The 26533-nt window shown below is 46.8% G+C and overlaps 1 protein-coding gene across 1 annotated transcript in view; it reads left to right on the top strand.

Moving 5' to 3' along the window:
• Nucleotides 1-26533, top strand: part of DIAPH1 (diaphanous related formin 1) — a 138485-nt gene that overhangs the window by 66679 nt on the left and 45273 nt on the right. Inside the window, exon 17 of the mRNA XM_090020725.1 lies at nucleotides 2458-2572. Within this exon, the coding sequence (XP_089876851.1) occupies nucleotides 2458-2572 (115 nt within the window). The remainder of the gene's footprint in view (nucleotides 1-2457; nucleotides 2573-26533) is intronic.

Genomic DNA, 26533 nt, shown 5'->3' with positions numbered 1-26533 from the left:
CCAATGATGCCTACAAGAGGTATAGAGCTATTTTTTATGTATTAAATTTACCGTATTTACTCAAACCAAAAATGACTCTGAATTTAAGGTGACCCCCCAATAATCAGGTTGTATACTTGGGAAATTTATACATTTATTATAATTTTTCCATGTCTAGTATCTTAATTATTGGCGGGTTGTCTTAAATTCATCTCCCCACTGCTACAGCAGGGGAAGGCAATGGGGGAACAGGCAGTAGCCTCCTGCTGCTTGCACACCCCGACATCTACCCCTACCTGTCTCCCCATACCTACCCTCATTGCCTCTGCCCCCTCTTTCTTCTTCTGCTTACCTTCTGGCTCCAGCGGTGCTTCATCCCTGCTCCACTCCCAGTCTGGTACAGCAGCAGCTCCAGTGACACCCCAGATCTGGAGCCCAGGCCAGAGCTGCTGCTGCCACTGTTAATATGTTGGGTTGGGGTAAGAACAACGATATGCTCCCTGCCCCAGCATAGAGCAGAGACAGCCCTGCCAAAGCCAGAGGGTAAGCAGTGGTGGGTTGGCGGAGGGTGGGCAGAAATTGAGTTTCTGACCCTGATCCAAAGCCAGAGTTGTAATTTCAGAATCTGCCCCCCCTACATACTCAAATACAAGATGAAAGCTTTCCCCCCTGATAAATGAGGGGGGTGAAACTTGTACTCGAGCAAATACAGTACGTCCTCCTTCCCAGAAAAGGCTCAGAGCAACTCAGGTGTTGCTGTGGACATAGTCTTTCTGGACTTCAGCAAGGCCTTTGACACTGTCTCCCACCCCATCATTAAAAAACTAGGCGACTGTGGCATTGATGCCTACACAGTCAGATGGATTGCAGATTGGCTGAAGGGTCGTACTCAGAGGGTGGTGGTAGATGGATCATATATGACCCGGGGGGAAGTGGGCAGCAGAGTCCCCCAGGGCTCGGTCCTTGGGCCCGTGCTGTTCAATTTCTTTATCACCAATTTGGACGATGGGGTGCAAAGCAACCTGTTTAAATTTGCTGATGATACCAAAATTTGGGGTGAGGTGAGCACACTAGTAGGGAGGGAAAGACTGCAGCAAGACCTGGATAGGTTACAGGGGTGGGCTAACAAAAACGGGATGCGTTTCAGTACTGACAAGAGCAAGGTGCTGTACTTGGGCAGTAATAACTAGCAGCACACTTGTAAGATGGGAAACTCCCTTCTTGAGAACACAAAAGCAGAAAGGGATCTTGGAGTCATTATTGACTCCAAGATGAACATGGGCTGACAATGCGAGGTCACAGTTGGCAGGGCTAACTGGACCTTGTCATGCATCCACAGGTGCATCTCAAGTAGGGCCAAGGAGGTGATCCTCCCCCTCTATGCAACACCGGTCAGGCCACAGCTGGAGTACTGTGTCCAGTTCTGTGCACCCCACTTCAGGAGGGATGTAGACAACATTGAGAGGGTCCAGAGGAGGGCCACCCGCATGATCAGAGGACAGCAGGGCAGACCCTACAGCGAGAGACTGCGGGACCTGAACCTGTTCAGCCTTCACAAGAGAAGGCTGAGGGGGGACCTGGTGACAGTCTATAAACTCACTAGGGGGGACCAGAAGGGTTTGGGAGAGACCTTGTTTCCCCTAGTGTCCCCTGGTATAACAAGGAATAACGGCCACAAGTTGTTGGAGAGTAGGTTTAGATTAGACATCCGTAAGAACTACTTCACAGTTAAGGCGGCTAGGAACTGGAACCAACTTCCAAGGGAAGTGGTGCTGGCTCTTACCTGAGGGTCTGTAAGAAGAGGCTTGATCCCTATCTGGCTGGAGTCATCTGAGCCTAGATTTTCTCCTGCATAGGCGGGGGGTCGGACTTGAAGATCTATGAGGTCCCTTCTGACTCTACTTCTATGATTCTATGAACTTACAATAAAGATAAAAAATAGAAACCAATTCAAATGAGGAAATACAACAAAACAACCCCCCAAAACCCTGACATTTAAAAGCAGTTCATCCCAGCCACTCCTGCTGCCCTAACAAAGAAGAGCATCCCCTCTCACCTGCCAAAGCCAATCTTGCTTTTCAACCTACATTCAGTGTCTCCTTAAAATAAAGCAACAATTCCCTCTCCCCTGCCCATATTGCTTCCTATCCCTACCCATTCCTGTTCTCCTGCCTCACATGCAGGGGTGTCCCCCTACCCCCTCACTGTTCATTGAAGGTCATACTCCTCCTCTCAAAGGGAGACATGGGTTTTGGAGATAGGCAGAGGGAAGGGGATAATGTTCAGTTTGAAACAAAAAACACCCTTTTCCGTATCTCTATCCCTGCTGAAGGGCTATGACAAAAGGCTTGGGCAGGAGCCCACTGAAGGTACTGAAAGACCAACCAGGGAGTTGTGAGATTGTGTATGATGTTGGATAAGTAGTGTGGGGTCTTATTCTGCTTCTGACCATAAATTGTTGCCTTGCCTCCACTACAGATTATAGTTGAGGACCTTTCCCAGGACTGTTTCTGGACCAAAGCCAAGGAAGAGCGATTTGAGAATGAAGACCTCTTTGCTAAGCTGACAGTGATGTTTTCTGCTCAAACAAAGTGTGAGTGCTATACTCAGTGCCCCCCCCCCCCCCCCCCGTTTCCTTAGCCAGTTCAGATGAGTAAGAAGATAGTGGGAATACTTTGGGAGGATACCAAACTTTCTTTAGAAGGAGTGCTATTGGTGCTAGTTACTGGGAAGCTATTTACCTTGTAGTGGTAGGGAAGGTGGGCCCAGAAGGGGAGTGTATGTAATGTGCTGTAGATTTTGCACTTTCATAGCCCTGCTTCTTTATGGTGACACAGATCTTTTCCTATGGATCCTAAGCATTGTGCTGGGCCTGAGACTATGGGGATAGTGGGGGCAAGATTTGGTCATTTAATATTACAGTATTGTTTGTTCATTTTGAATTTCCTTTCCCTTTTACATCCTGACCTCATTTCTGCCTTCTCTTCAATGGATTTCTCTGACCACTACCTGCAGCCTCAAAGGGTGAGTAGCATCAGTCTTTGAGACTGCTCAAGGCAGCTTCTAGCATCTGAAAAGCATTTTTTCTGAGGAGTGAAAGTAATTACTATTCTGTAAAAAAAAAAAAAAAAAAAAAAAAAAAAAAGGGGGGGGGATTTCAGGCAAGTGTGACTAGGCTTAGAGAAGGGGATCTCTAGGGAGCATCCCAGAGGTGGTTGAGTCTCATTAATAAGCCTGTTTCCTGTTGCTGTTTCATAAGTGTGTGATTTACCTGTTGAATGGAGCTGAATTCACCTACTTAAATTTATGTTAGGCCCCTCCATGAGCCCCAGGCTTCTTTCCTTTTTGTTCCTTTGTTTTAGAGCAGTTGAGAATAGGATATGCAAATGTTGCTCATCACTATTCATAGGTGATTTTCTAATGTGTTGTAGCACTCACCCCATCATTATATGGGTGCAGCAGTTCCCACAGCATTATTTTATTTCTTTTTTTAGGTGTTGTGTTTATCTCTGCCCAGGTTTTCCATTTCTGTACTGAAGGAGTTATTGTTCCCTCAGCTCCAGCTCTTCGTCTGTTCTGAATCTTTACTTCCTTTTATACTTCCCCAGGTAACACTTTATCTTAGGAGGGTACAGTTTTGTACTCCCAAGTACATACAAGTACAAAGGTTCCTTCTCTGTCAGGGAAACCTTACCATTCTTCTTCCTATTTTGGGCCTCCTGTCTTGGCTGGCATGTTAATTTTTCAATAAAATTGTGAGATGAAGATAGGGGTACCTACCCATGTCCTAGTAGATGAAGGTCCCTGCTTGTAATCTGACACGGTGGCTTGTAAGTGCTCATCACATTGCAGACTGTCATGGTAATCTGTCTCCTCAGCTTCGTTTTATTTAGGTGTTCATCTCAACCCCTTATAAGTGAAACTAGTTACAGTTCAGCTTCAAACCCCTCATCCTTCTTTCCTACACCTGAATTAGCATATTTATAGATAGTATAATTTTTCCTCTTTAGCTGATCTGTCTTGAGCTGCACTTTAATTTGTTTCAGTAAGAAGCTTGACAGGCTGCCAGGTGCTTCTGGCATCTTTCTGGAAGTGACTCGCACATTAGCATAACAGGAATGTTTTTGCAGTGCTGCAGTGAAACTCTCTCCAACCTCCCTCACTGTTTGCAGATGATCTGGCTAGGTTTAGGATTCTGTTTACTGCTGAGATACCACTGCTGGTCCCCAACCCCAGTGATGCCTTAGCAGCTTTCACAGCTGCTCTTGGGAGGGCAGTTAGGTAGCCATGTTTGCTGATGGGTGACATTGCACTGATTTGGAGTAAATACCAACTAAAAAAAATGAGAGTTCTACTAGGTGTCCTGGTCAGATTGATGGCATAGATAAAGGAATTATCTTTTCTATCACTTAAGCATTTCTAATGCCCTTGGGCAGGATATGGCTCACCTAGATAGATAACGTATAAACCTTGCAGTCCTTTTGGATATCATTTCATAATCATTTTAAGGAAGTATGGGCTGGATGAAGGGTGTATAGGCTGGATGAATGGACTGTAAGGTGGATAGAAAACTGACTGGAGCATCAGGGTCACTGAGTAGTAACCAAAGGCTTGATGTCTAGTTAGCAGCCAGTATCAAGTGGAGTGCCCCAGGGATCAGTTGTGAGGCTGGTTTTGTTCAATGTCTTCATCAATGACCTGGAAGATGGCATAGAGTACACCCTCAGCAACTTTGCAGATGACACCAAACAGGGGATTAGTAGATACACTGGAGGGTAGGGCTAGGATTCAGAGTGACTTAGACAAATTGGAGTATTGGACCAAAAGGCACCTCATAAGGCTCAGCAAGGACAAGTGCAAACTCCTGCATTTAGGACAGAACAATCCCATGCACTAGTATGGGTTGGGGGCTGACTGGCTGCAGAAAAGGACCTGGGGGGGTTACAGTGGATGATATGCTGGATACAAGTCAGCAGTGTGCCCTAGTTCCCAAGAAGACTAATGATATACTGGGCTGCATTGGTAGGTGTGTTGCCAGTAGGTCAATGGAAGTGATTTTTCCCCTCTATTCAGCACTGGTGAAGTGACTTCTGGAGTACTGTGTTCAGTTTGGGGGCCCTCACTACAAAAAGGATGTGGACAAATTAAAGAGAGTCAAGCAGAGGGTGACAAAAATGGTGAGGAGGCTGGGGGACATAACTTATGAGGAAAGACTGTGGGAGCTGGGCTTATTTAGTCTAGAGAAGAAGAAACTTAATAGCAGTCTTCAACTACCTGAAAGGGAAGTTTGAAAGAGGATGGAGCTAGGCTGTTCTTAGTACTAGCAGATATCAGAACAAGAAGCAACAGTCTCAAGTTGCAGCAAGGGAAGTTTAGGTTAGATATTAGGAAGAATTGTCTCACTAGGGGGGTAGTAAAACACTGGAAAAGGTTATCCAGAGTGGTGGTGGAAGCTTAATCCTTGGGAGTTTTCAGAACCTGGCTAGACACAGCTTTGCCTGGGATGATCTATTTGGGGCCGGTCCTGCTCTGAGCAGGGGGTTGGACTAGATGATTTCCCGAGGTCCTTTCCAATCCTAACTTTCTGTGATTCTGTTAGAGGAAGGAGTGTCACCACTGTGTGGGGAATAATAGCAGGGGGTTGTATAGAGCAGTGTTTCTCAACCTTTTTTGTACCATGACCCATTTACAAACACCAGTGGCCAGTCAGGATTTTCCCTGGGATAAAAGTTAGGCTAATTGGCGTATAGCTGCCTGGGTCCTCTCCTTCCCTTTTTGAAGATGGGCACAACATTGGCTCTCTTCCAGTCTTCAGGAACCTCCCTCGAGCTCCATGAGCTTTGAAAGGGTTTCGCCAGAGGTCCCACGATGACTTTGGCCAACTCCTTCAGCACTCTCAGATGAAGTTCATCCAGTCCTGCTGACTTATACATGTCTAACTTTTCTAACTTATCACGCACCAGCTCAATGACAACAGTAGGAAGATGGTCATTCCCACCATGCCTATTTTGAACCTTATCTAGTATGATTTTCCCCTTAGTCCAGTGAAATGCTGAATCAAAGTAGTCATTCAGGAGTTCAGTTTTCTCCTGACTGTCAATAACCAGCTGTCCTGAGTTGTTAAGCAGTGGCCTCCATTTGTTTACCTCCTGTTCCCTACGTGCCTAAAGAAGGGCTTCTTATTGTCCTTTTTCTGTTGCTAGTGTAAACTCTTGAATTTGGACAGTGTTGTATGTGCAGTGGTTACTGAAAGGGCAGGTTGTATAGTAATAATGGAAAGCCTGTGTAGGGCCAAGCTGCCTTTCTCATTAGTATGGCAAGGGTTGAAAATGATTCAGGCTCAAATGCATGCTACTTAACAGTGGATTAAAGTGATGAAAAGAGGTTTGAAGGCTTGGGTTCCCTGTCAGGCATTTAGCACTCGAGGATTTCTGCTCTTTTTTGGAAGGGTAGGGAACTAGATAAATAGCGCTCTAAATTGGTTGTTTCCAATGTTGGTGATCCTTGTATCACTCTGGGCTATGCCCAGATCTGTGGTCTTTACAGTTAAAAGTTTGATCCATCCATAAGAAATGCTGAGGGTTAACACTGATCTATTGGTACAAAAGTTCCTGGGAAACCACAGGTCTATGTGACATCCTTTGCTTGTAAGCCTGGGGAGCTTGTTCTCTGGGGAAAGGGAAACAAGCTGGCTGAGGCTGATGTTTTTAGTAAACTGTATGTGGAGAAGTTATTACTTTCCGTTGTTCTTGCTGAAGTGAATCAGTGCTGTAGCATCTCTCTTGAGCGTTAAAAATTCCTGAAGAAGTACCTCAAATGCTCAGTTCCAATTTGGTATAACTAGGGCAGCCTTTAATTTTTTACTGGCTTTCAATTAAAATTACACAGCTGTACTTACGTTTGTTTAATGGATTTGGCTGTGCATTGAGCCCTGCTTTCAGAAAGATGCGAGCTGCACTTGGCCATCTCCTGCCTTCACCACATTCTTGCCTGTGAAATATTTAAATTCACACCATTTTAGTTGCTGCTCTTTTCTTTCAAATCTTAATCATTTTTATCCCAAGGGTAAAGAAGAATCCCTTCTCTGTCTGAGAAATGAGAGTTGGAATGCAGTGTCAGCAGAGTGGCTCTGCCCTTCTTTCCCCTTTCTTCACTTTTTTCCATGTTCCAATGATGATTTTTCTTTCAATTAGTCAAGTAGCCAATGGCAGTTCAATTATTTATATGGTGAGGGTCTGGTTTTCTCTCCCTGAAAAGTGAGTGGCTTAGTATTAAGAACAGTGTCTGAGAGAGGCAACCAAAGCACTTGTAACCTATTTACATTTGCCTTCCTTTTCCAGAGTCTCTGTTGGAATATCAACATACTATTAATAAAAAAGTGTGTTGCGGTCAAAAGCAGGATTCGAATCTAGTGCAGTTAAGGATTGACACAACACCTTGCTTAATTAATGACAGAAAGGCTTTAATAATTATGCCACAAACAAGCTAGCAAACTAAATGACAGAGACTCCTTCCCAATATTCAGTAAATGAGCTATCATAAAAGTCCTAGTATATGTTAGCTGCAATAGTGTCTCTCACCAAAGCAGGAAGAAAGCAGTTTCAGTCTTTGCTGCCTTCAGTGGCATGGATCCTTCCTGGAGAATGATCAGCTGGGCTCAGGTTACAATGCTGCAGTGATTTCTTGCTCTCCTGGAGCCATCTTGCCAGAAACTCTATTTCATTCTTATGCTCTTCAGCTGAATAGCTTCAAAGCATACCTCCTTCATAGTTGGTGAGTTTAAAGTCTGAACAAAGCAGATGGGGAGGGACCATCATCTTACAATTGCTAACTGTTTGGATCTTGTTTTTGGTTTTCTAGCTGTGAAACTTGTTTTTGCAAGCTGTAGATCAGTCCAGAGCTTATACTTAAATCAAATGGGATGGCTCTTGATTTGAATGCCAGTTCTGAGAAATATGCCTCAAGCAAGGGAGGATGTGTCAACAAGGAGGATAGTCACCTAGGGATATACAGTTATTTATTACTGGTTTAGCATAAGACATTAGGTATGTTTGCAACCAACACAGGAGATTAAATCAATTGGGATTGCTTCATTTCGCAAGGTTCCCAGTCATGATCTTGCACTGTTATTTTAATTTGATCATTTAAATTTCATGTGTAGGCCCAGCCAAGCTTTCATGGTCATCAAAGTGATTATATGTTGAGTATCCATGGGTTGCCATTTAAGCACTTGGTCTGTGAACTTCCCGATCCACTCACTAAATCCATCCTTTATTTCTGCAATTTCCCTGTTTGGCAAGATGTGCTGCACTTGTGCTTGGTACACCTAAGATCAGAGAAGCTTGCTGAGAAGTTAGCATGGTATATACTATGTCTGCTCATACTATTAATTGCCTGTGGGCTGCATCTCCCCTCATCTTTTTTGTACTATAGCAGGCCATTGTTGGTACTCTCTTCTCAATCTTGCTGAGTGTACTATGCAAAGTGTCTGTCTGATTACTATGTAATATTTATGGAGCTAAAAGCAAAAAGAAGGGAAGGAAGGGATTCTGTGCTCGTACAAAAGCAAGTTCAACTTATTGGAGACTCCCAGCCTGTGAAAATGTAATGAACTTGAAATATGAGCTTGATCACACAAAAGATCAGTTGCTCTCTGAGCTGATTCCAAAATTAACTGAAACCCAACTGGATGTTAGGTATAGCAATATAGAGTCTAGAGTAGGTTTCACACGTCCCTCTGCACACTCAGTTTTTAAGGGTTGTGTGGTATAACAAAAGAAGTGGTGTAGATCCAGATAGTGATAATGTTGCAGAGATTTGTTTTTCTGTGTCCCTTACTCTTCCAGGAGCTCCACTTCCTTTGTGGGTTTGCACACGCATTCCTGCCTAATAGCAATTGCTGCAACATTCAAATCCAGGTGATACACGAATAGGATGCAACTGGCTTACATTAGCAAGAGGATTAATATCCATCCTAGGAGGCTCCCCAGGACTTAATGAGGAACTTAATATTGAGTCCTGTGTAAAACATGCTACTTTTTTTATTTCTTTAAAACAGTGCAAATAATAGATTTACAATAATCCTCCAAAAAGTCATTAGAAGATATAACAGCTAATGGCCTTTTTTTCCTTTGTGTATAAAAGTGATGTAAAACTCAGTGAGAAGTTTTGAAGAGGAGGAGCTTAATTTTATGCTGATTGTGTTGGGATCAGTGGTGCCGGGAGTTGTCCAAGCAGCTTATGTTAAGACTATTTCTCAGAGTCCTGGCTATATTTCCTTGTCCTACTGCCTGCTGAAGAATCTTGTTTTTTTGCAGGTAAGTACAGAATAAGGTATCCTGGAAGTCCATTTCCTCCCAGATCAGAGTCTCTGTGTGGTACAAGCTGTATTGCCTCTCCAGAGCTGCTGCTTCTGTATCCAACTGTAGTCATAGTCTATGTTGAACAGGAACCTGGCATTGAGGAATTCTCTCTCAACATGGCACAGTAATCAAGGGGCTAACCATACTGGGATGTAATAATAGGAGTGCTGTATGTCGGTCACCGGAAGTGGGTTTTTTCATTCTAGCTAGCACTGGTGTGAAGCCTCACCTGGAGTACTGGCTCCAGTTTTGAAGCACTGACCTTAAAAATAAAATGGAAAAATTGAATAGAATCCAGAAAAGAAAAGCAAAATTACTAGAGATTTAGAAAGTATGATATCCAAAAAAAAAAAGGTTGGAAGAATTACGATTATTTAGCTTGGAGAAAGGAAGATTTTGTTTAAAGACTACTAGCTGGACAAGAAGCAGACTTGGATATTATGAAGAATTATGTAGCTATGAAGGTGATGAAGCACTAGAACAGATTCTCAAAGAAAAGTTGTGGAATCTATCACTGAAAGTTTTATTGTTTTGTTTTTTTTTAAGTGAAGTTAGACAAAACATTTGTTTAGAATAGTTTAGACAAGGATGATCCTACTTGGGGGGGCGGGGGGTAAATGCGCTTCTGAAGTCCCCTGTTTTTCCAAAATTCTTTATGAGCAGCAGCAATTCCAATTCCTAAAGCAGCAGTTTTTGAGTCTGGTACTCATGTGTCAGAGCTCTGCTACTCACAAGTCCTTTCAGGTGGGACTTATTTTACTGGTTATTCTGGTGCTATGTGCTATTTTAAACCAATGGAACTCCAGAGAAGTAGGAAGGGAACCTTTGGATTTTAGGTATTTATGTACTATACGCTTTCCCCTCCTGATGTAAGGTATTTCCCGCTCCCGCCCCCTCTACCCAGCAGAGGGCTGGAATTCCCAAAGGGAGGTGCTGCCCTTATTGCTGTAATAAAAGCCCCTCCAGTCCCACTGACAAGGCTGGTAATTGAAAACATATGTAAGCACAATCCATCTTTGTGAAACGTCAATTTCTTGGCAGGTTGTTTGGGGAATGCTGGTTCCAGCTTTTTCTGAACACAGGAACTGTGGGCTCATGTTCCAGTGCCAACTGTGCAGCTAAGTTCCTTCACAGTAGGTTAGGGCAGAGAGAGACCTTTGGTCCTCTCATTGGATCTCATTCTTTACCTGATCAAACGTGATGTCCTGGCCACGAGCTCAAAGGGAAGGTTTGCAATCCCTCTGGCAGAGAATGAATCTGCTGATTCCATTAGCAGAGGTCTTGGGTTGGATTGGACACCTGTGACCCAGATCACGTCTCTTAAATGTATTTTGAAGGGATCTTCTTTGATCCCTTCTGAGTTGAATGTAAATTATACTCTACTGCTCTATTGATAGTGCTGGAGGACATTCCATTATCAGTTCTATTCCTATTTCATTTTTGAAAGTGTAGCCAGTAGTATTTTAGAGCAGAATATAGATCACCTTCTCTTTCCAAAACCGGGACTGTTTTGGACAATATTGTTGGTAGCTTTATAACTGGCATGAGGCTTATATAAAACCAACTTTGTGTGAAGTAGCTCCTTTTGGTTTTGCCTCCTCTAGTCTGCAGGCCCTTGCTTTGTGACTCAGGTATTTTCTTTAGTTCCCCTTTTCTTCTCATTCCTTTCCCAATCCTTCCTCCTTTTAAAAAATGCCTATCTTTAATTCTCTGGATTTTATATTCTTTGATAAGGTCTCTGCTGTTCTTGTCCCTTCTCAGTGTGATCTTTCCTCTTTGCTTGTTCTCTCTCTCTTCTGGGCCCTGCTGGGATTGGGGAGGGAGAATTCTGAGAGTCCCATTAGGATCATGTTGGTTGCTGGGAGTTGGAGGACATGCCTGTGAAGCACTGCAGAGTTTTGTAGTGCAAGTGCTTTTGTTTCACACAGCTTGAATATGCATAAACACTGTCAGCGCTGTGTCTCTGTGTTGTCTGGACAGCAGGGTTTCCTCAGCTTCTTTATTTATTTTGCTGCTTGTCAAAGACATCCTCTGCCCTCCCCCACTCACCCCAGCCATACAACGCACTTGCCATTACTTTCCCATGTCCTTAAACAGCTCTAGTTTGTATTACCTGAGAAGGTTTTGCTTCTATCCTTCTATCATTTCCTGCTTTAATTCCATCCTGAAGAACTTCATTTTGATTCTGCAGCTTGTTAGAGCTTCCAGAAAGCCATCTTTACCTGAGGAATTCACAGTGAGGATTCTTCAAACAAACAAGAAGTGGTTGCTGAAGCAGCTATTTACTGATGTGGTTTTTTTTTCCTTGATTGTGCTGATTTTTCCTTATAAATCACTGTCCCTCTAAAAGAGGGACTGCTACACAAGTCAGTACTGAATGACCATCTTGGCAGGGCATTGTGTGGGGAAAGGTGTGTTTTTAACCCAGTTAAGTCCCCTCACCCATTCCCTGCCTCAGGAAAAAATGGATGTTTTCTCCCCTCCCTACTGCACACACATGTCCTATCTCTTCTTCCAGGAGGGAGTCAGTCATTCAGGAACTCTCCCATCCCCAACCTCACAAACCTCTCTTTATTTTAGGGGTGGAGAACCCAGAGACACCAGGTAGGAAAATGGTAGTTTGACCCCCAGCAGGTACATAAGGGGCACAGATCTTTTTAGCAGAACTCTTTCTCTGTGTTTTTCAGAGGTCCTCTTTTTTTCTAGCAAAGTACCTGAAAAACAACACTAATTGCTGCTTTGAAAGAGCCACTGCATCCCATGTAGATGATGAGAAAGTGCACTTAGGAAATCTTTAGAAATAGAAAAGTACCTTTCCTACTTAGTCAGTAAAGACTAGAAGTGAAAGGGATTTGTCTCTTGTGATTTAACATTCTCTTATTCCAGGAACTTTATTTCCTACTGGAAAATGCTACTTCCCTACAACTGTTCTTAAAAACAAATATTGTTGAAATGAACTGTAAAATGAAGGAGCCAAACTATTAGGCTGGACATTAGTTGATGCAGGGACTTTGTTTGGACAGCACTGAGCCCGCTATCAGCTCTCAACAAACATGTATGGACATCCCAAAAATATGGGAATTGCATTATTAAGCACTTAGACACTGAGAGATGCCAAAGGCAGTTTCACCTGTGGTATGTTACTGGTCCCCTATACTTGAGAACAGTATGGGGTTTTTTATCGACCAAGGGAAGGTTAAGTTAGATAGTAGGACAGACTTTCTCACTAGGAGGGTAATAAAACACTGGAACAGGTTACCCAGAGGGGTTGTGGAATTTCCATCCTTGGAGGTTTTTTAAGACCTGGCTAGATGAAGCCTTGGCTGGGATGATATACTTGGGGATGGTCCTACTTTGAGCAGGGGGTTGGCCTAGAAGTCCTCCTGAGGTCCCTTCCATCCCTAATTTGCTATGATTCTGTCAAGATAAAACAACTTATACTGTGGTTTTCTGTTCTGTGTGCGCCTGGTAGGTCATGAGTGAGTTGTTCATACTTCAATTTGTAAAATAAGGCCAAGGATTCAGCAAAGTCTTTTTACTATATACCATGCAAAATCCATTTTGTATGAAGTGCTGTACATTATATTAGGTCAGCAGTGAAGACTGTTGTAAGACTTGAGCTGCCTTTACTTTGCAAGGAATACTGTATAAGGTTTGAAAGAAGGAAAGAATGAATGGTCAAACCTGAAATAGTATTTAACTTGTTAAATGTATGTCTGCATAACTGTTCACATAGCTATAAACAGGACTGTCCAATTTCTGAATGGCTGGGAGCTCATGGATGCCTGGCCAGTGAAGCCCCTCTACCATGTGGGAAGTATGACCCCACCCCCCAGACACACACACCTGCCACTTCCATGCAGGGAGCATGAGTCCCTCCATGTGAGCAGGCAGCAGACTCACCAGGTTCCTTCCTACCATGCTGCCCTGCCCAGAGACCTTGGTTGCCACAACAGCATAAGAAATGAAGGAAGTGGCAACTGGGTGGGAGCCCAGGAGCTGCATGTTAACACCTTGTAGGCTGCCAATTGGACAGCCCTCTCATGAGATTTCTCACTAATCCTTCAAGACTCCACTAATACATAAGATGTAGTTCTCTTCAGCCTTTCACGCTGATATATCCAAAGGTTTTTAAGTTATTACCTGCTTGTGATATATCGAGTTCATCAGCGTGTAGATGATGATGGGTAGGAAGAAGGTGAAGTTTTTCACTCAGTAGCTGTACTTGGAATATATAAGCGTTTGGCTACACAGCTGTCATACTGCTCTTATTCATAAAGGAGGGTCAGTGCCATCTTTGGAAGGTCAGAGGCATGGGGCCAAGTGAGATGTCGAGAGGAGCTAATTACTGATCAGTAAGGGCTTCAGGCTAGAACAGCAGCTCTTGAAGGTGATTACCCAGAGATCACAACCCCCAAAAGCTTTGATACTAATAATTTTGCCTCTTTTCAGTTTTCCTTTCATAAACCAAAAGATACAACAAGGGGCAGGTTATCTCTACAGAGGGAGCTTTGTTGAAATCTGAGGCCCTGTCTGGGGAATACCTCTCATGGAGCAGACCACCCTCTGCAAGGTGGCACTTAAAATCATGAGTTGTACAGACCCAGCTTTTGCAGTGAACTGTGGACATTTCACATATGGAATTCTATGAAATTCCTTCTTGTTTAGCAAGAGTAACTGGGCTGTGATGTCAGCAGAGTACAAGGCGTTGCCCTGCCATTGCAGAGGAGGGAGACATAGGTGGCACTTGTTTAGCCTGTATATTGATAAAGGATGGTTGACTGGGCATGACAAACTTGAGCTGTCTGCCATCACTATTAGCTGAACTACATTTAAAAAAAATCTTTTACTGAGAAGCAGGAGCCTTGCCATAACTAGAAGCAACTCTCCTGGCTCTCCAGGGATCTAGCAGACCTAAGGCAAAAAACAAAGGCCTACAAAGGATGGAGGATGGGATTCACTTCCAAGGAGGAATATTCTGCACTGGTCCGGTCCTGCAGGGAGCAAACCAGGAAAGCCAAGGCTGCAACTGAACTCCAACTAGCTTCGAGCATCAAGGATAATAAAAAGTCCTTTTTCAGATATGTGGGGAGCTGGAGTAAAAGCAAGGGCAGCATTGGGCCCCTGCTGAACCAGATGTGACAGCTGATAACTGACACCCAGGAAAAAGCCAACCTATTAACTGGGTACTTTGCATTGGTTTTTCATCAGTCCCATGGGATGCCCATGCCCACTACAGAACAGGGAGGTCTGGGTGAGGGAGATCCCCTGCCCTCTATTAATGCTGACCTCATGAAGGAACACCTTGAGAAGCTGGATACCGTCAAGTCAGCCGGCCCTGACAATCTGCACCCCAGGGTACTCAAGGAGCTGGCTAGCATTATAGCCCAGCCTCTGGCACAGATCTTTGAAAACTCCTGGTGCTCTGGTGAAGTGCCCGAAGACTGGAAGAAGACCAATGTGGTGCCTACCTTCAAGAAAGGGAGGAAAGTTGATCCAGCTAACTATAGGCCCATCAGTCTGACTTCAATCCCGGGGAAGGTCTTAGAAATTTTGTTAAAGAAGCCATCCTTAATGGACTGGCAGATGCCAACATCCTGAGGGATAGCCAGCACGGGTTTGTTGCGGGTACGTCTTGCTTGACCAATCTCATTTCCTTCTACGACCAGGTGACCTATCACCTGGACAAGGAAGAAGAGATTGATGTTGTATATCTTGACTTCAAAAAAGCCTTTGATCTGGTATCCCGTGATCACCTCTTGGCAAAACTGGCCAACTGTGGCCTTGGGTCCACCATGATCCGCTGGCTGGAGAACTGGCTCTATGGTTAGACCCAGAGTGTGGTAATTGATGGAAGTCACTCATCATGGTGCCCTGTGACCAGTGCAGTCCCCCAAGGCTTTGTCCTTGGACCCATATTGTTCAACATCATTAATGATGTGGACATTGGAGTCAGAAGCGGACTGGCCAAGTTCGCCAGTGACACCAAACTTTGGGGCAGAGCATCCACACCAGAAGACAGGAGGGTGGACAGGCTCAGCAAATGGGCGGATGAGAACCTGATGGTGTTTAACGCTGAAAAACGCAAGGTTCTCCACCTTGGGAGGAAAAACCTGCAGCATCCTTATAGGCTCGGCAGTGCTACGCTGGCTAGCAGTACGGAAGAAAGAGACTTGGGGGTCATCATTAACCACAAGATGAACACAAGCCTACAATGTGGTGCTGCGGCTAGTAAAGCAACCAAAATGCTGACTTGCATCCATAGATGCTTCTCAAGCAAATCCCGGGACGTCATTCTCCCCTTGTACTTGGCCTTGGTGAAGCTGCAGCTGGAGTACTGCGTCCAGTTTTGGGCTCCACAATTCAAAAAGGATGTGGAGAAGCTTGAGAGAGTCCAGAGAAGAGCCATGTGCATGATCAGAGGTCAGGAAAACAGACCTTATCACAACAGGCTGAGAGCCATGGGACGCTTTAGCCTGGAAAAGCGTAGGCTCAGGGGTGATCTGATGGCCACCTGTAAGTTTATCAGGGGTGACCACCAGTATCTAGGGGAACGGTTGTTCACCAGAGCGCCCCAGGGGATGATGAGGTCAAACAGTTTATAAACTACTGCAAGACCATTTCAGGCTGGACACAAGGAAGAATTTCTTTACTGTCCGAGCCCCCAATGTCTGGAACAGCCTGCCATCGGAGGTGGTTCAAGCACCTACATTGAACACCTTCAAGAGTAAATTGGATGCTTATCTTGCTGGGATCCTATGACCCCAGCTGACTTCCTGCCCTTTGGGCGGGGGGCTGGATTCAATCTTCCGAGGTCCCTTCCAGCCCTAATGTCTAAATGTCTAAGAACCCTTACAGATGAGCACAAATTGCCTCTTGTCATTCATTAGTCCCATTGCAGGCTAAAATTTCCTAAGACGCTGCATTGTGTGTCCACAAGGTGGCAGTCTTGACTTGGAAATGGAACTGGAATTGGCCTGCTGGTTCTGGTAGTGGGCTCTCCTGCTGGCTCTCATACATTTAAATGGGAGAGACTTTTTATGTCTCATTGATATACACACGGCAAATTATTTAATCACAGAAGGGGAGAGAATTTACTTACTTGAGATTCATTTCATAGCAAGATTTAATTTAAAGCAGAATCTGCAGAAGAGAGGCAGTGTGTATGTGTGCGTGCATGTGCTCGCACATGTAACTAATGGGGGTTAGAGCAGCATGGAAATGCTGCTTTTCATAGGGCAGCCCAGTACATGAATCAGAAAGGCAGGGTGTAGTACAGGAGCAATCTCTAGACCAGGGGTGGGCAAAATACATCCTGCAGGCTGGATCTGACCCACCAGGCCATTATTGTATTTGGCCTGCAGGACCCCTCTAAAATTTAGGCAGTTATTACCTGCCAGTTGCTGGCTGTCTGAAAGCCGATTTGAGGTGCTGGTGGCAGGAGCCACTGGCTGGAGCAGCAAGCAGCTCGGGCTCTGGTTGTGCCCACCCAGTCCCACCCCACACCTAGCCCCCAGAAGCTTCTGCCTAGCAGAGGTTTCTGCCCTGGCAACCCTGTGGCTGTTCCCCAGCCCTCCCTCTGTCAGAGAGTGGAAATTCAGAACTCTGGCTCTGTGCCTCCACCTGCCACTCTCAGCTAGAGTGCCAGGAGCACCATGTGAAAGCATGGAGCCGACTCAGCCTGATGGTGAGGGACTTCCCATGGCTTCTGCCACTCTAGCCTGCAGGCTGGCTTCATGCTGCACCCTGTAGTCCCAGCCCTACAGCTAGGAACCGGATGCTGTCAGAGCTGTCCCGGCCTGGCAGCACACATTTCCCAGCTGGATGGCCAAGACCTGCAGGATGAAGCAGGAGCCAGTCGGGAACTGTGTGCTCCCAGGCCGAGCTGGCTCCATCCTCTGTCCTGCAGTCCCAGGCATGCAGCCAGGAAGTGCATGCTGCTGGAGCTGGCCCGACCCAGTAACACACAATTCTCAGCTGCGTGATCAGGACCTGCACAGTGTAGCAGAAGCCAGCTGGGAACCGTGTGCTGCTGGACTGGGCCGGGCTGGCTCCGTGCCATGCCCTGCAGGTACTGGCCATGCAGTTGGGAACTGTGCAGCACAGCATAGAGCTGGCCCAGCCCCTCCTGGCAGCACACAGTTCCCAGCTTCAAGGCTGGGACTCGCACGGCACAGCACAGAGCCAGCCCGGCCCTGGCAGCACGTGGTTCCTGACTGCATGGCCAGGACCCACACAGTGTGGCACAAAGCCAGCCCATCCCCTCCTGGTAGCACGTGGTTCTCAGCTGCAAGTCTGGGACCTGTGAGGCGCGGCACAGAGCCAGCACAGCCTGGCCCCTCCATGCTGTGTTGCATAGGTATCAGCCATGCAGCGGGTAACTTCATGATGCTGGGAAGGGACAGGACAGGACTCATTCTCTTTCAGAAATGCCCATGTAGGCAAAACTCAAGTATAGCCATTGGCCTGTATTCATTAACCTTTTACAAAGGGTGAAAGGTTCTCACCTAGGGAGGAGCATGGTCTATCTGTGAGGCTAAGAACTTCTGAATTCTATTTCTGGCTTTGCCACCAATTCCATCTGTGAACCTGAGTAGATCATTTTCAAATGTGCCCATTTTTTCTGTTTGATAAGTGAGCTGTCTCTCCCTCGAACCCTGGGAAGTTGCCTGTCTCTTGTTTTGTTTTTAGTTTTTAATTGTGTCATTGGTGATGATGGTTAAGAGGGCTTAATTACTTTGCACAGACGCTGAAATCCATCTCTGTTTTTGCAATTGTTGCCATTCGATATGCAAACCTTCAGGTTTTTGCTTGAAATCCAGACTGCTCTCCTTGATGCACAGCTATAGAATCTTACTGCAGCCTGCTGTTGTTTCCTCATAAAAGTGAACACAGAGCATTAAAGGTTTGCAGCAGTGACCTGTTTGGGACAAGAAGGTAAAGCTAGGGCTTTTCTGTTTCAGAAAATCATATTAGACCACATATGTGTATCTGGGTCTCAGCAAGATTGAGGCTGCTGCACAGAAAAAGTTGTGGCATGGACATTACCAGCTGCCTGTTAGTGTGAATAAACCTGTAGGTAGAGTATGCATCTGAGCTCCCACAGAGGCTGAACTCACTGCTTTCTTCACCATTTCCACCTCTGTCTGGTTCAGTAGCATGTATGGCCTCATGAATTGTACATTAGGAGTCAGAAATGCCTGGAATCTAGTCCTGAATGTGCCACAGACCTTCTGTATAACCTGGGCAAGTCATAGGCCTTTTTTGCTTCCATACTTTTTCTTCCTCCTTGCAGCACTACTGCAAACTAGCAGTGTTTCTCCTGCATAAGGTGGGCCTGTATCTTCTAAAAGGAAACAGCAGCAAAACAAATACTGACCAAACACCAAGGAAAGTTTAAAAGGTCACTTGTAGCAGCGGTAGGCACCCTTTTCCAACTCTAGGCCAAATTGACTTACCCCAATTTGGAGAAAAGTGAGAGCTAGGAACCTACCACTGCCACTTCTCTCCCCAGCCACACAGGGAAAGCGCCTGCTGCTGGCACTTCTCCCTGTAGCAGCATGGGGAGAGTGCCCACAGCTAGTGTTCATCTGTGCAGCTGAAGCCCACATCTGTAGGATGGATCAAAAGTTTCCATGAGCCAAATCTGGCCCATGGCAGGCTGTAGATTACTAACCCCAACCCTACAGTGCTTCTATGCTGAGCCCAGGAGTGCTGTCAGGCAACAACCTCTGCCCACTCACTCTTGCACTGAGTTGTGTGCACAGTTCTCTTCCTTGTATTTTTTTGTCTAGTAGCATAACATATTAAAGGAAGTAAACATTCAGGCTAAATCCAAGTGGTTTTAATTGCATTCTATTCTTCCTAGTTCCTCACCTTCCTTTGACTTTGCATCTTTCAGATACTCACAGGCAGACACCATGCTTTCCTTACTAAGCCTAGAAGTATATATAGACTATAAAGGAAGCAGGATGGAAATGTCCCATCACAGGAACAGCACAAGGCCAATACAGATTGTGCTGACACTGCTGTGTGGGTGCTGGGATAAATCGAGGACTGGAGAGAGTATGGCTGAAGGAGTTTGCACTGGCTATTCTTGTGAGCAGAGCAGCCTACAATACCACACTGCCATAAATTAAACCAGTCCCTAGCGCAGGGGTGGGCAATTATTTCGGGCGGAGGGCCGTTTACCCAGTTATGGCAGGCTTTCGAGGGCCGCGTGGGCAGCCCTGCCCATTGACAGGTGCTCCGCCTCCTGGTCACCATCTTGGGACCAATGTCCCAATGTCTTTGGTCCCAAGACATTGGGACATTGATCCCATGTCCCAAGGCCAGTACCTGTGGGGCCCGACACAGGCTGGCAGGGGTCTGTGGAGCCGGGCTGGGCTGGAGTCCACCAGCAGGGAGAGGGGGAAGCTGGCCTGGCTCCATAGAACCCCTGCCGGCTGGGACCCCGCACTCCTGCCACCCTGCTCCGGGCCCCACCAGCACTGTCCCTGGGACACTGGTAGGGGCCCCGTGCTCCCGCTGCCTCCCTGCTCACTCATTCCCAGTGCCCCCCAGTCCCACAGTACAGGCAGGGGGCAGCACACAGCCCTGACCTCCTGCTCACCAGCAGGGAAGAAGCTGGTTCTGAGCGCGGGGAAAAGCGGCCCCTTACCCGCCCCATGGCCAGCACTCCCTGCTGTAGTTGGTTACAGCCCACACAGGGCTGTCCTGAACAGGCACAGGCAGCCCTAGGCGGACTGCGAGTGGCTACAGCGCAGGGTGCTGGCCACTGGGTGAGTGAGGGGCTGCTTTTCCCACCCCTGCACTCAGCACCAGCTTGTAACCCACCCTTGCTGCCAGCCTGGGCTTTGTGCCGGCTCTGGGCTCACCCATCGGGGCTGCATGTGGCAGCAGCAGCAGCTGCGGCTCCCCCACGTGCCGTGATGGGCAGCGTTGGCTGCTGCTGCCTGCCCGGAGCACACACTAGGGGCAGCCCACAGGCAGTGGTGGCAAACACCGCCTGGTGTGGCAAGCGGGGGGGCTGCAGCTGCTGTTGCCACGAGCAGCTCTGACGGGCGAGTCACACAGGGCCCAGGCTGGTAGTGGGGCTGGGTTACAAGGTGGTGCTGAGCGCAAGGGTGGGAAAAGTGGCCCCTCACCCACCCTGTGGCCAGTGCCACTCACAGCCCACCTGGGTCTGCATGTGCCTGCTCCAGACAGCCCCATGCAGGCCGTGAGCAGCTGCAGCGGGGAACGCTGGCCGTGGGGCAGGGAAGGGCTGCTTTCCTCTGTGCCAGGAAGGAGCCTGGGGAAAAGCTGAGTGTGGAGGGTGGAAAAGCAGAACCAAGAGCAGAGAATATTAATTTTCTAAATTTTTTAGGGGTCTTGTGGGCCGGATAGAATGGCCTTACAGGCCAGATGTGACCCGTGGGTCGTATTTTGCCCACCCCTGCCTTAGTGCTTCCCTAACTTTTGCTGGAATTTTGTGCCAGATCCAGAGCATCCTGGAGAAACAAAAGTACTCTGAAACTGCCTTTGCATGCTTCTCAACTTCTTCTTTGTGTTGAGAGGTATGCCACAGAATCTGGCTCCATGTTACCAACTTCCCCCTGGAACAGTGGTTTGCAGCCTTTTTCAGGGTCAGGGCACCCCTTCACCACTTTTTTGAATGCAGCAGCACCCCTGGTTGAGAACCAGTATTGGTGCTGCCTCAACTTACCTTAGTGTTTTTCAACTAGTTTTTCTGCTGTCTCCAATGTAAAAGTGCCCCATGCCTACTGCACAATCAGCCTGGGAAGGGCTATGACATGTACATGGTAGTGCTACATTAGGGCTCTGATCAGCCTAAAGCAGGTAGGGGCTGCTTTGTATTGTAGACGTTCCTGACTGCCCTCCCCTACGCTCTTCCTAGAAAAAGGCTAACAGGTAGAACTGTTGTTTTCAGGAGGTAAACTGGAGGCTGGACCAGCTATACAGGACTAGTCAGGTGTTGCCTGCTTTAGACTGATCAGAGCCATAGGGCTAGAGAAGTGTGTGGGGCAATTTTACCTGGTTGCTGTCACCACTGTGGTAGTACCTGCATTTTGGCACCCTGGTTGAAAAACTATTATACTACAGAATTTGCGTAGCTGGGCTATATGCATGTTTAGCTGTATTAATCTCTCCTTGTAAATTAATCCCTGCTGGTGAAATTTAGTTGTCTTTGAATTTCCCCCACCATTTTATAAAGATCTTTTTGGCAATCTGATGGTCTGAATTACACCTAGGTGCAGTTATATTAGAACTCTATACTGACTCTCTTCCTCCATGCTGTGTTTATCTTTGCATAGGTAACTCAGAATTACACCACGGATAACTTTTTATGTTGCTCTATAGTATTAGAAACTCCAGAGCCAATTCTTGAATGTCTGCTTTCCATGTTTCTCTCTCCCATGCTGTCTGTGGCTTGAGGATTGTTTTTCCTGAGGTGTATTGATTGGCATTTGTCTTGGCTATACTCATGTTATTGGATGTCAAAGATTAGACCCTGTTACAGAAGGATATGGATGAGTGGTGGTGCAAGGAGGCAGTGTCATAAGGGGGACAGATGTGACCAGTGTTGAGGTAAAACATGCAGGTGCTTGGTTGAGTTCTGGTCCTTTGACATCCTTTTGACTGCAGGATGAGAGTGGCCAGTTTGCTACTGTATGACAGGGGTACAGCAACAGTTAGCGTACAGCCACAGTTATAGTAAATTACTATAGTGAGATTTTTGTTAATCTTACATTTTCTTTTAAGTCATCATCAGGATGAAGTGCAGTTTTTCCTATTGAACAGCAGGTGGCACATGGATCCTTTTTGCTTCTGCTTTTGGGTTTGTCTCAGGGGTGGGGTTTTGGTTGATGCTACAATTCAGAGACCTTTGGGACTAATTTTCAACAAGTTCGGAACTATTGTCTGCATGCCCCATGATGGAGTCCTGGGGGTGGGGTTAAGATTAATAGCTGAGTTGGCAACACAGGGATGCATCTACTTTGCCTCTCACAGCAGCCTTTAGAAACACTGTTAACTGAGTTTAGGGGAAACAGGTCTTTCCTTCTGTTGCGTTATTCCAGTATTCCTGTGTGAGATTCTGTATAGGCCCAGCAGATGTTGCTATCCAAGTAGCAGATACTGCCAGCCATGCATTCTGCTCCCTGTGCACAATTTCTCTGTGCTGATGGCCTGTGTTGATAAGCTTGGTTATATAGGTTGTATTGTTCTCGAGCATGATATTCCAAATGTAAACAGTGGTACTCCATTCACCTTACATTACCCTTCACTGACAATCTGTAGCATCAGCCCCATGGGGACAAGGTGCCCTTTATTATTATCCACTCCCAGATAATACTAGCCACAACAGCACTCCTATACATCATGGATATTGTAGCCCTTTATCAGATTATACTAATTATACAGACAGCACTTATTATAAACTCTTGCAGTCTAGGCTAATCCAGCCAACATGATACTTTGCCTGTGGGCAAAGATTTCCTATTTATCGTTCTCAGGCATGGGTAATCCAGACACACAGCAGATAAGAGAGGCCTTATCTCACTGGAAGTCAATGGTTTCTTAGTGGTAAAGTCTGTCCTATGTAGGGCCCAAACCATTTTAGGGTCTTACCAGATGCGAGAGAGGATCCAGGAGTGCCCCAAGGTTGCAAGCCTTAAGTGACAAGAGGCTGAATCCCACCAACAATCAGTGTCCCAAATCCCTTTAAGTTGCATGGTCTGCCTACCACCATCACTTTTCTTGTCTGGATTCAGTTTCAGTTGATTCACCTGCATCCAATCCCCAACTACAGCCTACCACTGTGAAGAAACTGAAACTGAAAAGCCTAGGTCAGATGAGAGAGAGGTAGAGCTCGGTGTCATCAGCAGGGATCCTGGTTTTCCCCAATTAAAAAAAACCTGCACGTTCTCTAATAAAACCCTCAAAATCCACAATTAAAATGAAATGCCACTCGTGTGTGTGTGTGTGTGTGTGTGTGTCAGCTGAACACAATGTTTTATTGATTAATTTACAATTTTAAAGCAATTTGGAAGCCTACCAGTGCCTCAGTCACTGTAGTAAAATAAATATTAAGTAACTATACATTTTGGTATTTCATTTTGGGGTTTTTTACCATGGAATATCAGCGCTCCCCCTGCCCCTTTGGCTTACCAGGACGCAACCCTGCTGGAGGGGGCCCCCATCTGTCAGGCTTACTGAGCCAGGGACCCAGATCTGTAGCTCTCTACCCCCCACAGCAGCACCCAAGCCCCAACTGCTGCCTGCAGGAGGCAGCGGCTGCTGTGGCCTCAGCATGGAGCCCGGCTCCCCCTCTCCTGTGGGTGACGCAGCTGAAGCGGAGCCCATGGGAGGGAGGAGGTGGGCAGCGGGCTCAGGTGATAGTGAACTGACTCCCCACCACTGCACGCAGTTCTGAGGGGCTAGGGGGGCACATGTTCCCCCCATGATCTGTGTGCAGGGTGGGAGTGGGAGCAGGTTCAGGCTGCCTGCTGCAGGGCTGGGCTTCTCACCCTGCTGCACTCCTCCCCCCGGGGCAACCTGCAACCCAGTGGGTGGGACCTGGCATAGCAGGGAAGAGTGGGGCCGTGCAGGGAAGCTCCTTGCCACTGCAAGTCCTGTGCTGCCTGGGTGACTCATCCCTTCCCCATCCCGCAGCAGCAAGGGGCACAACCCTGTACTGCCATCCCTGCTGCTGCCAGGTGGACAGGGGGCACATTGCCAGGTCAGCATGGGGCTTACGGTGACAAGGACCTTCCATGCACAGCCCTCTGCCCTGCCATGCTGGGTCCCACCCACTGGGCTGTGGAGCCCCCGGGAAGGCAGGAGGGTGGGGAGCCTTAGCTCACAGCAGACAGCCTATACCTGTTCCCACCCCACTCAGGTCTGGGGGGCATATGCCCCCCGTCCCTCCAGGAGTGTGTGCAGCAGCAGGGAGCCAGCCCCACCCCCGAGCCTCCCACGGCCTTGTCCTGCTCCCCACTGGGGCCCTGCAGCCATGCATTGTAGACCTCAGCTCCAAGCCCCATGCACCACCCAGCTGGGCAGCAGCCCCACCCCCAGCCCTGCCCAACACCCTCCATTCCTCCCTGTTGTGGCTCAGTCCTCACCACCCCTGCCAGACTTACCTACCCAAGCTGCTTTCCAGGCTGCTTGGAGGCCATGTGCATCTACATGCACATGGTGCCCCCTGCCTGACTGCCCTCCTCCTACTCCCTCCCAGCCCCTTGCAGGCTGTAACTGTAGCCTGCAGAGAGCTCGCTGCAAAAAAGCAAAATCCATGGGTTTCTCTGTTAAAATGAAAAATCATATTTTTTCTTGGGTGAAGGGGGAAATCTGCAGTTTTTTCCATTTTTTTCTGTGAGAAACAAAAAACCTGGATCCCTGGTCATCAGCATACTGATGGCACATCACTTCAAATCTCTCCACAGTCTTGCTCAGCAACTTCATATGCACATTTGGATAGGAAGGGCAAAAAGATGGAGCTCTGGGTGACCCCATGGGCATAGTCCTGAAGGGATGATGAGTACTTGCCCTCGGGTACACCACTGTTTGGGACCTCCCAGGTAGGAGAGAGTGGAACCATTTTGGTAGTCCTCTGAATGATCAGGTCATGTAAACACTTTATTAACACTTCATGATCAGCTGTCAAAGGCTACTAAAAGGTCTAGCAAGATGAGCAGAGCACAATTTTCACTGTCCATCTCAAGGCAAAGATCATTGACCAAGGCCACAGGTGCAGTCTCCATGTTATATTCAGGATGAAAGCCAGACTGACAAGGGTGCAGATATCTGATGGCATCCAGGTGCACCTGGAATTTATGGGCAACCACCCATTCAATGACCTTCCCTAGGAAGGGGAGGATGGCAACCAGGGTAAAAACTGGGAGTCAACATCAAACAATTTAGGTCTGGCATCCTGCCCGCCCCCTCCTCCCCCCTCCCAAAGGATGGTGTTGACAATGCCTGCCAGCAGTGGCCCCAGACTCCTCTGGCTGGCTTTTTACAAATCAGGACGGACACAGATCCGGTTCACAACTGGTTGGCCTTACCCTCCACCTCTTCCAAGCACATCCTCTGCATTAGTGGGTCAGTAGAGACAGTACTGGAAATCTCAGCAGTTCTTACAACATGTTGTCTAACTCTCTTTTAAATCAAGTTAGAATACACAATGGTATAAATACACAACTTTATATACAAAAGTGTCTTTCACTGTTTTCACCATTGGCAAATCACAGGTTCATTTTCCAGCGAAGACTGCCAAATAGGGACTCTCCTATTTGGAAGGATTTTTTTTCTAGGCACATGTGTTTAGAAACTGTTTTTAAATTGCAAGCTTAAATTCTGCAGAACTTGTGATCCAGAACCTTTCTCCTCTTGCCCTTTCATGCTATGAGAAAAGATTCCTACTGCACCTTTAAGTGCAATCACTGGAGGTTCAAAGCACCCTTCATCACAAGGAGACAATGCTGAAGCGTATTATTTGTTGAAAAGCAGCTTTGAGGTTCAGGAGACTGCGGTTTTATAGTGAGGATCACAAACCTTGCCCAAGCACAGCACAGTCCATAGAGACTCCAAACAGAGCTTGGTAGTCATTGCTTCCCATGGTACTATTTGTGAATAGGATGCAATAGATAATGTTTACCTAATGTGACCAATGGCAAAACAGTTATTCATGCTGTCGCTGTGTAATGTTTTCATGTTCACCCAGTGGCCTTAGAGGGCTGTCTGTGTGCACCTTTCATGTACAGTCTAGTTATTGCACAGCACCCGAGGCTCTCCAAGCAGGGACCACATTTTACCTACGCTCACAGCAATAACCTGGGGTTTACAAAAAAATTCAGGTGCAGACACTAGTGTGGCAGTCCCACAGCTGCTAATCTTTTAAGTGGGGCTGGCTTCTCTTGGAAGGGACAGTGGGAATAGGCAGGAAGGAAGTGGGGACAGAAACTGTCCACAACCTCAAAAAGCTGAAACATCACTCTCTTCTTGGCTGATCCTCATAATAGCAGCAGTGTAGACCTACAGATTCTATGGTCTGCAGCATTCTGCAGAATTTGTGAGAATAAGGGTTGACAAATACATCTGTCTCTGCCCATTATTGTTGTCATTCATAAATCCCAGGCACAACATTGATGTCAGTTCCCTTCCGTAATGAGCAAAACTTTCTGTAT

This window comes from Crocodylus siamensis, chromosome 10 (assembly GCF_052110815.1).
Source record: "Crocodylus siamensis isolate JL-2025a chromosome 10, ASM5211081v1, whole genome shotgun sequence".
In the NCBI taxonomy this organism is placed as follows: Eukaryota; Metazoa; Chordata; order Crocodylia; family Crocodylidae; genus Crocodylus; species Crocodylus siamensis.
The sequence above is the reverse complement of the archived record's forward strand: the minus strand, read 5'-3'. Positions and strand labels throughout refer to the sequence as shown.